Source organism: Aulonocara stuartgranti, assembly GCF_965226115.1.
Source record: "Aulonocara stuartgranti genome assembly, chromosome: 12".
NCBI classification, from domain to species: Eukaryota; Metazoa; Chordata; class Actinopteri; order Cichliformes; family Cichlidae; genus Aulonocara; species Aulonocara stuartgranti.
Genome location: NC_138948.1, coordinates 34,780,261 through 34,795,779, shown reverse-complemented (window position 1 = coordinate 34,795,779; position 15,519 = coordinate 34,780,261). Strand labels below are relative to the sequence as shown.

The 15,519-nt window shown below is 41.7% G+C and overlaps 1 protein-coding gene across 8 annotated transcripts in view; it reads left to right on the top strand.

Annotated features, from left to right (window-relative positions):
• Positions 1-15,519, top strand: part of arvcfb (ARVCF delta catenin family member b) — a 255,424-nt gene that overhangs the window by 180,872 nt on the left and 59,033 nt on the right. For all 8 annotated transcript variants that reach the window (XM_082555957.1, XM_082555958.1, XM_082555956.1 and 5 more), the window contains 2 exons: positions 3,052-3,557; positions 14,618-14,801. In XM_082555957.1, coding sequence (XP_082412083.1) covers positions 3,052-3,557; positions 14,618-14,801 — 690 coding nt within the window. The remainder of the gene's footprint in view (positions 1-3,051; positions 3,558-14,617; positions 14,802-15,519) is intronic.

The following is a 15,519-nucleotide window of genomic DNA, read 5'->3' as shown; positions in this document are numbered from 1 at the left end:
CGCTTAAAACTTCCCTCCTTTTCCTTGTAGTGTGTCAAGAAGCTCAGTGTTTTTTTGCCAAACCTCAGAGCAGCAGTTGTTGTCCAAATGATGTGCTGTAATCAGGCTTCTGCGCTCGTGATTGGCCCCTCCTTCCATACTGTGGTTACAGGCTGCTATTGAGATTTGTGGCTCCCCAAAATGTTCCATAAAGATTAGAGAGGAAAAATAAACTTTTAAAAGAATCGTAAACACGGAGAATACACCAAATGCCCTTTGCAGTTCAGGTTTGTTGTGACTTGACATATCCCTTCAAGCTACAGCCGTTCAGCACCACAGCTCTTTCAATTTAGTTAACTTGCAGCATTTAGCCGCAGGGCTGTTCTTGACAGCCTTGTTGTCTTACTCCATCTCTATTAATCCTCCTTCCATCCACCTGAATAGGAGATTTAGAATCTTTTTACAATAGTTAAGCAGGAGTTTTTCTTTTAGTACATCTCGTATCGATTTTTCTGGCAGTAAGACGCACCAAGTTGTACCATAAAAGCCAAAATGTCAGTTATGGGAAAAACAACGCAACAAATGAGGGAGGGCACGTGTCCTGCAGCCAACTTTTAACCAGCTTCTATCGATTATACAACGGCCCCTAAGCATCCAAGTCTCTTATCTGGCAAAGAACGGAAAAAACATTGAGATAAACTGAGTGCTCAAAGTTTAGCACAAATTAACAAAATATATTTTATGTGATGACTTTAAAAGCAGTAATAACAAAATGTCCTTTTTGTTCCACCGTGCTGAACTTAGAAACAGAGAGATGACTGATTTAGGTGTGCAAGCACTTAACGTTGTGCTATTTGCCCTCCAGCTCTCGTTATTTTGTGGAGGGCTTTTGATAGCACACAGATATGGAAAATTGTCTGCTGCTGTAAAGAGTATGCAGGACCATATCAACTTGTCGGCCTTAATATGCTTTAAACACCCTGTTCTATACATATTTTGCCCTAGGAAGGTCTCCAGTACCTTTGCACACTTCATGCACTTGAGATCTGTGAAAACCTGATTAAATTTGTTGCACTCCACAGCTATCATTACAAAAGGTGCTTGTTTCAAACAACCCACACTATGCAAACCATCCAAAATCTGGTTGTAACATAGAGTGGAAATGAAACAAAAAAACTGACGTACACCTTCACAGCTTTCGTCTTAATAAGAGGAGACGTGAACGGGAAAGATGCTTGTGGGGAACTTCCAAAAGACCCGCAGCTTTGTGTTGTCACTTTTCTCCTGTTGCATCCGATACATTTAGTCAGCTCATTATAAGCAATGACTAAGAGCAAATGTCATGTCTGTATTTTTCTTTCACAAGCGATCTCAGATAGCAATTGAAAATCGCTTTTTGAAATGTCAGAGATTTCTCCTGCCAGGTAGTAAACTACTCACTACGGCGGCTGATTCTTTGGAAAACGGCTTGGGCTTAAATTTCAAGGGGAACAGAAAATGTGTTCAAACCGGGGCCAACATCACTACAACCATTTGACATTACTACCTAGACTGCATCGCAACATAGAGAAGGTGAAGAAGTAGAGGATTTTCATTTGAAGTAAGCACTAAACATTCATCAAATTTGTTCATAAAAACAAGAAAGTGACGATGCGTGGGAAGCATAATTAATAAAAAACACATTACAACTAGAGCTCAGTCAGCTTACCACTGACCACCATTTTGTCACACCACTAACCACCATATATCAAGTACCACAAGCGGAGAGCAGCTGTATTATGTAATGAGGGTACGCAGTCTCAAGCTGTGGAGTAGGCGAGGTATGATAATGGCTGTGCGTAAGTGCACTCATGTAATGATATTCCTCTTCCCATATTAAGATTTTTACCTACTAAACATTCTCCTTATAGACAAAGGAGACATGTCAGTGAAACAAGCTTCAAAAATGTTCCTTTGAACTTTTCTGCCAGTGTTAAATTTGGCTTACCTGAGCTGCTGCAGTTGAGCCCAACAAAAAAAGAAAACCTTTCCTATGATTAAAGAAAAACAATAAGTCACCTGAACTCTAGCAACGATGATCTGTCACTGGAATTGAGCGCCTATTTTTTCATCCATGTTCCAGCAGGAATTTGATGAGACTGTCTATGGAGTAAAGAGTTGTAAAGAGCAGGCTCTGAGAGGCTTTGGAAATAGGGGATCATTAAAGGAACCTCCCCCCTCAGCGGACCCCATGAGCTCCCTTCTTTCTCTGCCACTCAGTTCCATTGCAGAAAAATTAGCAAAGCTGAAGACCGTTTAGGTCCTTAGCTGTAATGTCAGTAGCGCTAATAAGGGTAATGCTGGTAGAAGCGTCCCAGAGTGATGGTCATTAACATTTCAGCAACTGTATGCTAGAGTTGGCACTGTGAGCAAAGGGAGCCCTGGAGGTATCATAGGAGCTCATAGTCCTCCCTGAGGGGACAGCCGAGCTCTCGCTGTTCCCTGGGGGAAAAGACATCAAATCCTTTCTCTGCCGTATGTGGTGGCTTCTAGAAAAAAAAAGAAAAGGAAAAACTTCACAAGGCTATCCTTCAAAGGATTTTCTTTGGTATTGCCTTGTCTCTGTTTCTTTGTGAAGTGCCCGTCTTTTCTTTCACCAGTCTTTTCCTGTCTCTCAGTCACTCCTTCTAAGACTTTATGTTTCTTGAAGTCTGACTTTTTTGTTGCTGCCACCTGGCAGGGAGGAATAATAAGAATGCTGCATACTATATGTATTTTATTGCAAAGAACTACCATCACAGTGCTTCTGGCAAATCTGGTAAAATCTGATCTGAACCACAGATCCTTCTCTTTCTGTCCAGTACCGTGTCCTTGTCCTGCTCTGTCTCTCACTTCTTTTCACCTCTTACTTGCCTTGTCCTTTGCTTTCTCTTTTCCCCTCATTAGTCAGCAGCTTTCACCTCAGTTAGCTTCTCTCAGAGTGTTTCCCCCCGGCTGCCTAATTCTTCTCTTGGACAAATCTGTCTGAGTCACCCCCCATTTACCTCGTCCATCTTCCTCGTCCTAACTGTCCTCTCTTCTCTCCTCATCCAGAGGGTACCCAGATGACCCCATTGAGGCTGAGCTGATCGATGAGCGCCACCCTTACATCCATGGGATGTATTCAGCACCACTGGCTCAGCCAGAGAGGGGTAGCATGGCCAGTCTGGACCGCATGGGTGGTCGTCGCTCACCTTCCATCGACAGCATCCGCAAGGACCCACGCTGGCGGGACCCAGATCTCCCTGAGGTCATTGCCATGCTAGGCCACCCGATCGACCCAGTCAAGTCCAACGCCGCTGCCTACCTGCAGCACTTGTGCTACGAAAATGACAAGATTAAGAAAGATGTGCGTCAGCTGAAGGGAATTCCAGTTCTGGTGGGTCTTCTGGATCACCCCAAGTCTGAAGTCCATCGTAAGGCTTGTGGTGCCCTGCGCAACATCTCCTATGGCAAGGACAATGACAACAAGGTGGCCATCAAGAACTGTGATGGCATCCCGGCCCTTATCCGCCTTCTGAGGAAGACCAACGACATGGAAGTACGAGAACTCATCACAGGTAAGATACGTATTTCCAACTTAAATTAATAATTTGTAATTTTAGGATTGCACTCATTTCCTGTTGTGGTTGAAGTTAGAGGAGATTGATACTATTCAAGTCTCTTGTGATGGATACGATGACACATCAGGCAGGTGTTTCTCTTGGCTTTAAGAAAGCAGGTATGAAACAGTTAACCTAGCTTTGTAGACAACCAATAATCCTCTAATCTTATTTAGTATTTCATCCAATTTTTTGTATTAAAAGGTCAATTTGAATTTTTTATTTGTTTGATTTATATGAACTATTTCTCCACAGTCAGTGTATTACCTATAATACATCTTGTCAGCATGCCCCAGTATGGAGGAGCAGTAGGAGTACTGGGAGAGATGCTAAGCATTTTAGCCACCTAATGATATGTATTTTTGTAGTTTGCTACATTTAACATTTTTCTGTGTAAAGCTACCAGATTTCTGTGAACAACAACAGTAATTTTGCATTAATGGACAAAGGAGTTACTGGCTTATCACTGCCAGTGGTTAGTTTATTTAGTATTATTGTGTGAGTTGGGTACGGTGGCCCTGAGAGGTCAAACGCAGACAAAACATTACAGAAGTTGAATACAACATGACAGAAAAACGAAAAACCCACAAAAAACAAAAGATGTTTGCTTTTCTTTTTTTGACTTCTTCCGTTGTCTTTTATCCAACTTCTGTTGCGTTTTGTGTACTTTTGGATTTTTCTGCATTTTTCTATTTCCTGGTGTTTCCTTAAGTTGCAATGTGTTTGGTGTTTCAGCATAACTTGGATCCAAACTAACTGTAGACTCACACAGTAAAACAAACTAACAGGTCAAAGCGCACAGTGGCTCTGTGGTTAAAATCGTTCCACAGCAACAGCCCGATTGGTTTGGCCCTGTTTGAAGTTTGCATGTTCTCTATGTGCTTGCGTGGGTTTTCTTTGGGACCTCCAATTTTCCAGACTCCAGACTTCACTTCCTGATTAAAAAAAACGAATTTAAAAAGACGTGGTAGAGCAGCAACCTCTTTGTTAAAGTAAAATAACTGTTTTGTTCTTGGAATCTGCCATAATCCCTTTGTCTCTCTCTGCATGGTACTGCAGGGCTGTGAGTCATGCTTTATTAAGAAGCAGATCTTTAACTGCTGACACACGTTACTATTTAGCATTATTCATATCTATAAATCATCTCAACATTTGCAATAAGTTTGTTTCTAACATACTTGCCTAATTAGCACTGAATTGCATAAGTCCCTGTATGGCAGTGAAGATCTAGACAAGGCGTTTAAAGCTGTAATTAGTCCTAGTTAGATCCCAAGAAGACGTGTTTTGAGTGCACTGATAGGTGTGGGGGTTTTCTCACCACTTATTAAACGTAACATATGTTAATGAGTAAAGGATCACCAATGGTCACGGATATCAAATTTCAGATTTGATTACTTTAACCTCACAACGTAGTACTGCGGAGACAGATGGAAAGTGGAGGGATGATCTATAGGACAGCAAAAAGCATATAAACATCGATTTCAGAAAACGCTATTAGATGCATCGGGTAATGAAATACTGTATGTTTTTAATTCCTTTAAGAGGAGCTATTGATTCAGATGCTAGGATAGGATTTCTTCTCCTTGACCCGGTAAATGTCATTGATGTGGGGAAAACACTCTGTGTATGTGCGTTCAGCTAATCCCTAACACAATTGGCTTGACCTGACACACTTTCGGCTGGTATTGACACGTTTGGCATCTGAGAGTGGGCTTTTGTTTTCGGTGTGAAAAATGAGAAGCACTTTCAAGTGAGAAACTTGACCTTTGCGAAATGCAGTATACACGTTAGCCCAAAACAATTAAAGGAGTTGCTATTTAGGTGGCAAATTAAGGGAGGAAAATTGCTGACAAATCTGATTTGGGCAGATGTAGATAGTTAGCTAGGTGTTGTGTTGTCGATATGTTTGAGACTGTGGCCCTTTAAGGGGGAATGTTGGCTATATTTTGGCTATTGACAGCTTTAGTCTGGCCTTTAAAAACCACACACATGCATTTGTGTGTGTGTGTGTGTTGTCTGCCGTGACAGAGATGTTGCAGTGAGCGATGGCTGTGCTGCAGCAGAAATGATTGCCTTTACAGTACCTTGTTGCTCTCCTTCGTAGCTAAAAATAACCCTGCACCACAAGACAAGGAGGGCAGTACGGAGGAAGTTATTCCCCTCCCTCCTAGCCGTAATTATCCAACCCTCCCTCCCTCACTCGATCTAATTTTTTTCTCTCTTTCATTCATTATCTATACTCTCATTCATTTTCCCTCTGTCACGGTTTCCTCCCTATCCCTGCCTCAGTCTCCAGCTTTACGTTTCCATTGCCACTGCTCCGTCCCCAGTGAAAACGGGCCCGTCACAATGCAAGCTCAGCTCACAGGCTCAGCTCACAGGCTCAGCCGGTGCGGCTGGAATTGGCTGTGTTTTTCCTCAATTAAATATAATTGGGGGGATTTAAATACAGGCCCTTTTCTTAGTCCATGTGTTTAAGAGTTTGCTGTTGGAGTTTATGCCGTCCCTCAGAAACCACAGTGAGCTCTGTTTTCTACAGGGGAAATGGGTGACGTGGAAAGAACCGAGCAGTTTCTTTTTCCAACACACAAGTTGGGCAGACAGTGGAGTCGTTCATATTTTTGGAGCTTTGTATCGTTCAGAGTAATTCTATTTTCCCTCCTGGTAGGCTCAAGGCTGTTTGTGCCCTCCAGCAATTCCCACTCTGGAAATGTAGATTATTAAGCGGATTTCTCTCCTGTTTTCCCTGCAGGAGACGTCTGGTTTTTGTGGGCTGACATTCAAGCAGGTGCCTGCTGCAGACCTTTTGTTGTTTGAATGAAAGATGCATATGGTTGGCAGGGATTTAAGCTAGAGGAGAGATAATGTCTAGACACACGTGTTTGTCTCTGCCCGGCTTTTGTGCTCTTGTCAGTAAAATTACAGTGTTGTCTGACAAGAGTTCGAAGCATGGGAAACATTTCTAAAACTGTAACTGTAACTTCAGCTTACACAGAACGCCTTGATCAGTTTGCTTTGACCAACCAGCAGCCAGTTTAACCAGATTCAATTAAAATGATCTTCATTGTCCAGACTCCTCCTGGTTATGTTTTGTTTTTTTAAATCCTTCTTGTGGTCGTCACTTACTGTAGTTGCCTTGCCTGCTGTTGATTGCTGAACAGATTGATAGAATGATTTTGTCTCAGACTCTCTTTTCGCTGAAAACAGCCACCTTCCTCCTGCTACTGCTAACAGGGAGTGATCCAAAACAGTGAGCTGAAAGACATCAAAATGCACTGGGAGAGTCATCTGGGCTTTTCTGCCTACTAGCTACTTCTTTCACATTGCTCACAGATTTTATCGGTTGTTTTTAGCAAACCCAAAGCACAAGATGAAGCCAGTGAGGAAGCAGTGTAGTAGCGACTTTGTAGTGATTAATGCCATCTGACTTTATCCAACACCCCCAACTTTCAAACGGTAAACCATTTTTTTTTAGACTTTATTTATCCCCAAGGGGCAATTAACATACAACAGAGCAGCATAACGTTGAAGATAAGGACAGTAAGAACAGGCAATAAGAGTGAGATAATAAATGCACAGAATATACAGTATATACAGTTTTAAACTTAAAGTGACTGAAAGGTGAATAAATAACTGTGAGTGACTAAAAGTGAATAAAGTGTCGGTAGTATAAAAAGAGTGTAGTTTATGTTTCTGGTGTGGGAAATGGTGTTATCGGCTGGTGTTAAAAAGCAGAGTGGCTTTGGGGACAAAGGTGGCGCTCCTCCTCTCAGTCCTGCAGGAAATGCAGCGGAGGCATCGCCCAGAGGGGAGGCATTGAAATGCGGGGTGAAGAATGTGAGAGGGGTCGTTGATGATTTTAGCTGCCTCTCTAAGGGCCTGTTGGCTGAAAACCTGTGCCAGAGTTCTGACAGCCAGCCCAATGATTTTAGAGCACACTGATGCAGTGTGCTGCAGTCTGTTCTTGTTCTGAAGGCTGAGGGAGTGGAACCAGCAGGTGATGGAGAAGGTCATGATGCTTTCTAGGAAGGCATAGTAAAAAGTCATCATGATGGGTGTGCTGACTCCAAAGGAGTTGAGTTTCCTAAGGAGGTGTAGCCATTGGTGGCACCTCCTTAGTAATTGCTGCGTCCCATTTAAGTGCCCCACTTCTAAGGCTTTGATATTTTCCATGCAGACTTGCTTGAGCGGCTCACTGATGCACTTGATACGACTCTGTTGGCGTTATTAATTACTAGAGATGGCACGATACCACTTTTTTATGTCCGATACCGATATCATAAATTTGGATATCGGCCGATACCGATATAAATCCGATATAGTGTTTTTTAATCAATAAACTGTTTTTTTTAATATCTTGCTGCATTTTTTATAAGTTCATACTCAAGTTCAAGCAAAAAACAAACAAACACTAAAGCTATTCTGTTATACCTGTATGCAAAAAATACACTGCACCCAAAATATTTCATAGTTCAGCAAAACTGATCAATCTAATAAACTTAAACCTACTCAATCCTCCATATTCTGGTATTTTAAAGAGTACTTAGCAGAAATATTAAGCAACCTAACTAATAGGGTTGCAAACTCCCAGCAAAAAAAAAAAATAGGGAAGCAATAAGTTTTCATTAAGTTTGGGATCAGACAGCATTGTTTCAGCTCATACAGATGCCAGCCGATGGTCAACTAGAAAGTCCCGTACCTGGTGTCCGCAGGTGCCGTCACATATGCAAACCGCTTTGCAACCCAGCTATACGCCAGCTTCTCCTTTTTATGCTGCAATTTGTTACTGGAGCTGTTTTGTTGTGGGATCTTGCTGCTGTAAATCACTGCAGACATTGTGTGTGTCTGTGCGAGCGTACTGTAGCAGAGATTTTTCTTATTCTGTGGACATTCACAGAAGAACGAGTCCACTTTTTGAGGTCTCCCTCTTCTCTTTCTCTTCTCCTGCCTCTAGCACGCCCAATCTCTTTCTCCCTTCTTCTGAACCGTGCCTCCGTCCCTCTTTACCTCTCAGAGTGTGATGGATGGCATGAGAGGTGAGGAGGAGAAGTAGAGGAGGAGAACGGTAATGGGCAGAACTAAGTTAATAGCTGTGCTTGAAGAGCAACATGCCTGCCAGTGGTGCCTGGAAAATTTAATTAGCCCAGCCACAGCTCCAGTCCCTTACCCGGTCCTACTCTTAGTTCCTCCAGCCGTCATATCCAGGTATCACAGAGAGATGCAAAAAAAGGGAGTATAAGAGCCGGCAGTTGGTTAATATGTAGTTCAGTCTGTTGGTTATATCAGGAAAAAACGATGAATCCAAACTGCCTGTTAGCAACAGTATATGATGGAAGAGGCAGGTTATAATGTGCATGTTAAGCTTTCCTTTTGGCTAGATTGCATTTAAAACAAAGTCATCAGAGGCTTATGAGAAAACTCAATCACAGTAAAAGATTGTTGCTGCATATATATATATCAGATAACAAGGTTTTTCTGTCTTATGCCATTTCCTGTTTATGCAAACTGAAGCACAGTTGCCTTTGGAGGGTTTTTTAATAGCTGAATAAGTTCTGTTTACAGGAATATATTCCAGTAGGTTTTACAGGTTATTTAGCATATTCATTTTATTACACGCAATGTTTTAGAAACTTATTTTCTGGACCAACTCAACTAGACTGCTCCAGAACTATTTCTCGGCAGATAAACAACATTAATAATAAACCAGAAAGAAAAGTTAAGGCCTGATCATCAAAGTGATGGATTTCTTTGCATTTTTAAAAAGCACACACGCACCAATAAATCACAACACTGATTTTCTTAAGGCGCTTTGTTAATGTGAGGAATAAGACACTACAAGATTAAAAAACAAACAGAACAGGCAACTAACCCTGGTCATAGGAGGTGTGTATTAAATCTAATGTGATCTGTCGTGTCAGTAAAGCTTGCAGTGTTCTCATATTTTTATTACTGAGCTTTATTCAGAGTATTAATTAAAGTAGGTACTTGCATTCATTCAACTCTGTTTGTTTTCAGTTATGTTGCAGCCTAGATTTGCTCTTCTCACTTTTTTAAAATTTCCTTTGGAAATTTTTTGTGTTTTTATTACTTTAATATGATAATTTATTGATCAGGGAATGGTGCAGCGGATTGGCTGATTAGATATTTGTGTTAACGAGCAGCTGACCATTTATACCCAATGAAGTGGATGGTGGATTGGTAAATATCACCCTATTAATAAGCATACATACTTTCACATGTGAGAGATGGAAAATTTGATCAAATTAACAACAACTGCAACATTTGCTTTGATTATTGTTTATTTTTTTTAACCCATATTTTACTTTTTAGATTTGTTTATATAAACTGTAGTGACCTCAATGCCTCATACTTTTCTTTGTTTGTGTCCTATTATAAGACTTTTATAAGAGTTTGCTTAACCTCCAGAGACAGATGAAAATCAGTTTATATTTGTGTTCGTGGAAAGTTCAGGCAGAAGTTAGACAAAAAAACTCAAACTTGTGCACTTTTCGGGGTTTGGATCACCTGGACAGTTTGGCTTAGATCAATGCAAATTGACTGCAGCTCTAAAGTGGCTCCGTATCGTGCGCCAATACAATAATTAACCGAAACTCTTAGCTCAGCAGTGCATTTTTGACAGCTGACGTTTCTATCCAAACTAAGTGCAGCGTTCTTCATTTCTAGCTGTGAAGAGAAGTCTGGTTACAGCGTATATTGTTCATGTTGCCTGTTAAATTTAGGTGTGAATGGCATCAAATAACCAGCACACACACATGAGTGTTTATGAGGGAACCCGATCTTTTTGGCATGACAATTGCATGGTGTCTGCCTCCGGCTTGCAAGACAGCGGTACATCCCTAACATGCCCACCTCTGACAAGCTGACATAGGACAGCAAATGGACTAAAGCTGATACAGTTGTTGGCCTGAAACACTGGCGGGATGCTGGATGGAGACGGTCGCTTCCACATCACTCTGTCATCTTAAATAACATTCTGTCAGTGGGCTGTATGCCTGTCGTACTTGATGGATCACAGCCACGGCAAAGACATGCCTTTTCCCTCCCCTCTGGCATATGTGATCTGTGCAGAGCTGACTGATTCCACCGGCCTGAGCAGTGTTTCAGTTGGAGCACTGAAGGTGACGGTGAACTACCAAAGGAGCGAAAGAAAGTTTGTATGGTGAACAAGAATCTGGTAACTTTAAAGCACAGAGCAGTCTTTCAACATCCTGGGTACGACAGATCAGGGATGCATGTATGCCATATGCACTTCCAGCCAAGTTGAAAAATGGACTGCAATCTAGAAACAAGTATGCACCATTGAAATAAGGGGCATTATGCACCATTTATCTTATAGCAGGGAATACACATCGGGCTTGGATGCTGGAATCATAGAAATGAATGAACAAGACTTTGTCTGAATATTATTAAAGTGCCGTCTGTTTCTTCCTCCTCTGTGGCACGTTGCAAAAGTCATAAATTAGCACCACTTATTTCTGTTAGGACACCGACAGCACAGTGAGAAGTTTTCTTTGCCTTTCTTAAGATCCCATCACTCATTGTGAGTTGATTGCATGTTGCATTTTGCTTGTCACGAGTAAAGCTGATGCTAATGACACAACAGTGGCAGTAATCAAGCTGTCAGGCTGGCAGGCATGAATGTTAGCTAGCTGTCATCATACTAAAGTACAGACACCACAAGTGCACGTTTGTCTTTTAATTGGATTCATGCCTGGATGCGGAGATTTCCTCTCAGATGCTCGAATGTGTTTGTTTGGGAAAAGTGACACAATTGACCCTGTGGGGAAAAATAAAAAGCAGATGAGATGGAAATGCTACCCTGTTGGGTAGTGCTAAATTCTGTGAGCGTCGTCTGCGCCAGTATCTGTTTCACACTCACATAGTGCCACGGGATACTGTGACTTCATAACGAGGCCAAAATTCAGATAAAATGATAAATGATTTTCCACCGACTGTGACATCTGTCTCTGCTGATGCTAACACACCTGCGGCTGCGAGCACTGCACTATTTACTTATTTTCTTCCGATCACAGCTTCAGTTTTGCTGATGGAAGAACATCCATATGCTAAAATAAAATCTCAGCTTGTTTTGCACCAAGTTAAACGTACCATGAAAGTGCCTGTCTAAAAAAAAAAAAAAAAAAAATCAATATTGAATTTGTAGAGGTATGAAATTTACAGTAAACACCTGAAGCTCAAAATTAAACATGCTTTTCTTTCTACAATGTAATTACCTGAGCGTTGGTGATTTAATGCTCAACGGGATATTTTTCCCTGAATTTAGCCTGTAAGGTTGTGTTTACTCTCAGGACGTGACCTGCTCCCAACAAGCTGTGAGTCAGGTGGAGTGTTTTAGGTAGAGTCACGGCTGATCGTACGACACGCACCCTCCCTCCCAGGAAAGAAATAATCACAATATCCCTTGTGTGGAGCCACACCCCAGCTTCCACATCTAATAGCATCCCACCCTGGTGGTCTCTGACGCACAGGAAGTCTAGTCTAGTCACCAACTGAAAAAACAGCGAGTGGAGCTCCGGTGTTTCCACTTCAGTGGCCGATGTCACAGACATGTTAGCATCAGCAAAAATGTATGCTACATTCAGTGGAGGTTTATTTAGAAACTGCGAGACGCCAAAAATTCAACTGACTTTAAACTCGACACCGCGCTTCCTCACCAGCAATCCAGCTGCAGACACACCCGCGCACACGCACAGGGATTCCTTAACTTGGTAGTGCGTGATGGCAAAGCAGAGCGGAAGAAGGTCATGAACTAAATTAAGATTTACTGTTTTGTAAGAGCGCCGCTTAAGTGTTTTAGTTACATTATGTTTTTTTTAACATTTCAAAGGAAACGGTCAAACAAGGCAGAACCACATCAGAGGGACTGGAAGTATTTTTAGCTCAGATCTGTCCGCTGAGACAGAGTGGAGAGCATGATTTAACAGGGGAAATATTGACCGTCTGGAAAATGTACAGAAACCATTTTAAATAAGTGTGCCAGGAAGTATGACTGCTTCACTGCTCTGCTAATGGCCTGTTTATGGGACGAGAGCGAGTCACACGCTCTGGGCGCATGTGAATACAGAACTATATGAATGCGTTTATATGTGCAAAAGCTGCGAGTCTCTGAGCACTTTGGCATGTGCGAGTGTGTAAATATTTGCTTAATCTTAATCTTAGCCCCCAGCTGTTAGTCCTGTGGACCAGATTGGAGTGAGAGGGTGGGGTGGGGACGCTCGCAAGGAAGCCGGTGATATTGTATGAAATAAAAAAGGACAGGTGTCTGCTACGTTTTTTTTCTCGAGAAAAAAAAGAACGTTTCTTTCTGTGGTTCAGCTGGCAAATTTGGCTCATCCGTCAACACAGTCGGCACTTATCCGGCTGCAGTTTCTGCATTCATGGAGGCATGCTAGATGCTCTGGATGTCACTTGGCTTTAAAAACAAAATGCCAAACTAAGGTGGGACTTAGACACCGTAAACAGCGTTGTTACCTATAGCTGTGAAGCTACAGCTGATGATGATGATAAACCTCCATACATTCCTTTAGAAAACATACTAAAAAGGCTCATATAGATTTTTGCTGATGCCTCCCTTCCACCGTAACCCAGAAGTGAATAAGCATTGTACTTGCACGTTCACAAGTACAATGCAAATGCAAGTTGCTAAGAGCTTTTCCAGCATGCATGGATTAAGTTGCTGCTGCATAGGCACAGGGTTTTAGGACCAAATTGTGAAAGAGGAAAATAAAGGGTGTGATAAATGATGAGAAGCAGAAACAGAGACCTGAGGGCTGGATTGATGAAAACAACAACTCAGGAACGTGTCCAACATGGGCTTGAGCGAGGTTTTGGGGGGGTTTTGTTTTGTTTTTTTGCTTTTAAAGTGTTTTCCTCTCCTCAAACTGGCTGCCTCGCTTCACAGCTTCCATGTGTCTGAGTGAAAAACCCATCTGATGCTTGATGCTTTAACACGGCATTTTATTTTTCTGTGGGTTTGGCTGTCTGGCTGTGCTCCCAAAAATTCCCCTCCTCTTTTCTTTGTGTGCCTGCCTCTGTTTTGTGAAGCCCTGGGATGCACATACCCAGCTCAATTTAGTTTACTTTTTTTTTCTTTTGCTGAAGTATAAAATTGGCTGGCTGTTAGTGAGATTTGCAGCCACCTAGAAAATGCTCTTTCTCCTGCTTGGATTTCTTGGGAAAGATAATGGAGGACAGGGATGATTGAAACGGGGTGTGCATGTGTGTGCTGTTGGATAGAAAAGCCGAAGCAGATCATTTATCCTGATCCAATACACACACAATATCTGCAGGACATGAGATCCGAGCGGCACATTACGTGCAACAGCTGAGAAATAACATGATGTACTGTAAGAACGCTGTGAACCTAATATTGCTGTTGACATATGAGGATATTATAGAAATATCACAGCGATACGGCTGCTGTAAACTTTGTATTTATTACAGCAAAGTAGCAGTCAGCTATGTTCTCATGGAAGAATAATAAAAGTATTACAGTGGGGGGGTTTATACAGTGCAATATGGTCCGTTGGTATCATGCCTGGATAATGAACACCCAGTCTTCTATTATTTTTCTAAAACATATTTTTTGCCAAACTAAATGTGTTTCTGATTGCAGTCTTAAAGCCTGGACAGTAGGCTCCTTTGTTTTTCTGTTATACGGCTGTTATTAAATCGCATCACTTTCAGTTTGTGTGCACAGTTTCTCTGTTCTGTTCTTTTTTTTTTGTGCCTGTTTTGCTACATCATTCCTGTCAAGCTTCACCTTCTTTCATTCTCTTGTGTTTAAATTGTCAGCTACACCACCCTCACACCATCTCTTTTTAAAATGTTCTCTCTCTTTGCAGATATATGTGCATGTATATACGCCTCCTTCGTATATCCTCTCTTTCTCCTCTCATAATCCTCTTTTTTAACCAACTTATTGCTATCCTCTTAATTCGTCTCTGCATTTTCCTCCCATCTGTGCTCCCCTGCAGGAACCTTGTGGAATCTGTCATCCTATGAACCCCTGAAGATGGTGATCATCAACCACGGCCTGCAAACCCTGACCAACGAGGTGATAATCCCCCACTCGGGTTGGGAGCATGAGCCCAATGAGGACTCAAAGCCGCGTGATGCAGAGTGGACCACCGTGTTCAAGAACACCTCCGGCTGTCTCAGGTAGGATCCGCCCTGGACTGGATTACTGGCTCCAACTAAATTATGAAGATAGTTCAATAACAGTTTCATCCACCTGTTAAACATAGCTTCTGTGGTGACTAATAGATTTCGGAGAGGAAAAGTTCAGAAATCGGATTAATCAAACGACTGCATTTCCATCAAAATAAATGTTATTAGTCATTTGACTCAAGCGTTAATATTTATAAATGTCTCAACATTCAACAAGAAGCAAATGGAGGCTAAATGTGTGCACAGGATAAAAAAATGATCCAAAATTGTTCCAAACATATCAGAAGTGTCTCTTTCACTGTTTCTGACCTGGAACAATGTGTCAGTTCAATCCTTTGGTTTTTCAGCTGAAAAATAATTGACAAATATTTTTGATAAACTGTGAGTCACCAGCTATTTGCCATGTAGGACCTGCCATATCTGCTTTTTGAAGTTTTCCAAATACATGGACGCGATGCCTTCTTTCGCCACATGTGGAAGTAATCTGTATTGGCTGTAAGACTCATGATTGGACAGGACAAGCAATGTGAAGATTTTACTGTGGGGCTTAGGGAAAGTGAAATCACTTGATGATATTTTACAGTCGTATTGATTACCTGTAGAAGTAATTAGCCAATCCTTTACTTTGACTGCTCACCTAGTTTGTAAGGGAAAAAAACAAATCTGCAAACAAAGAAAAAGTGCAGCTTATACTCCCAGAGTGTCTTGA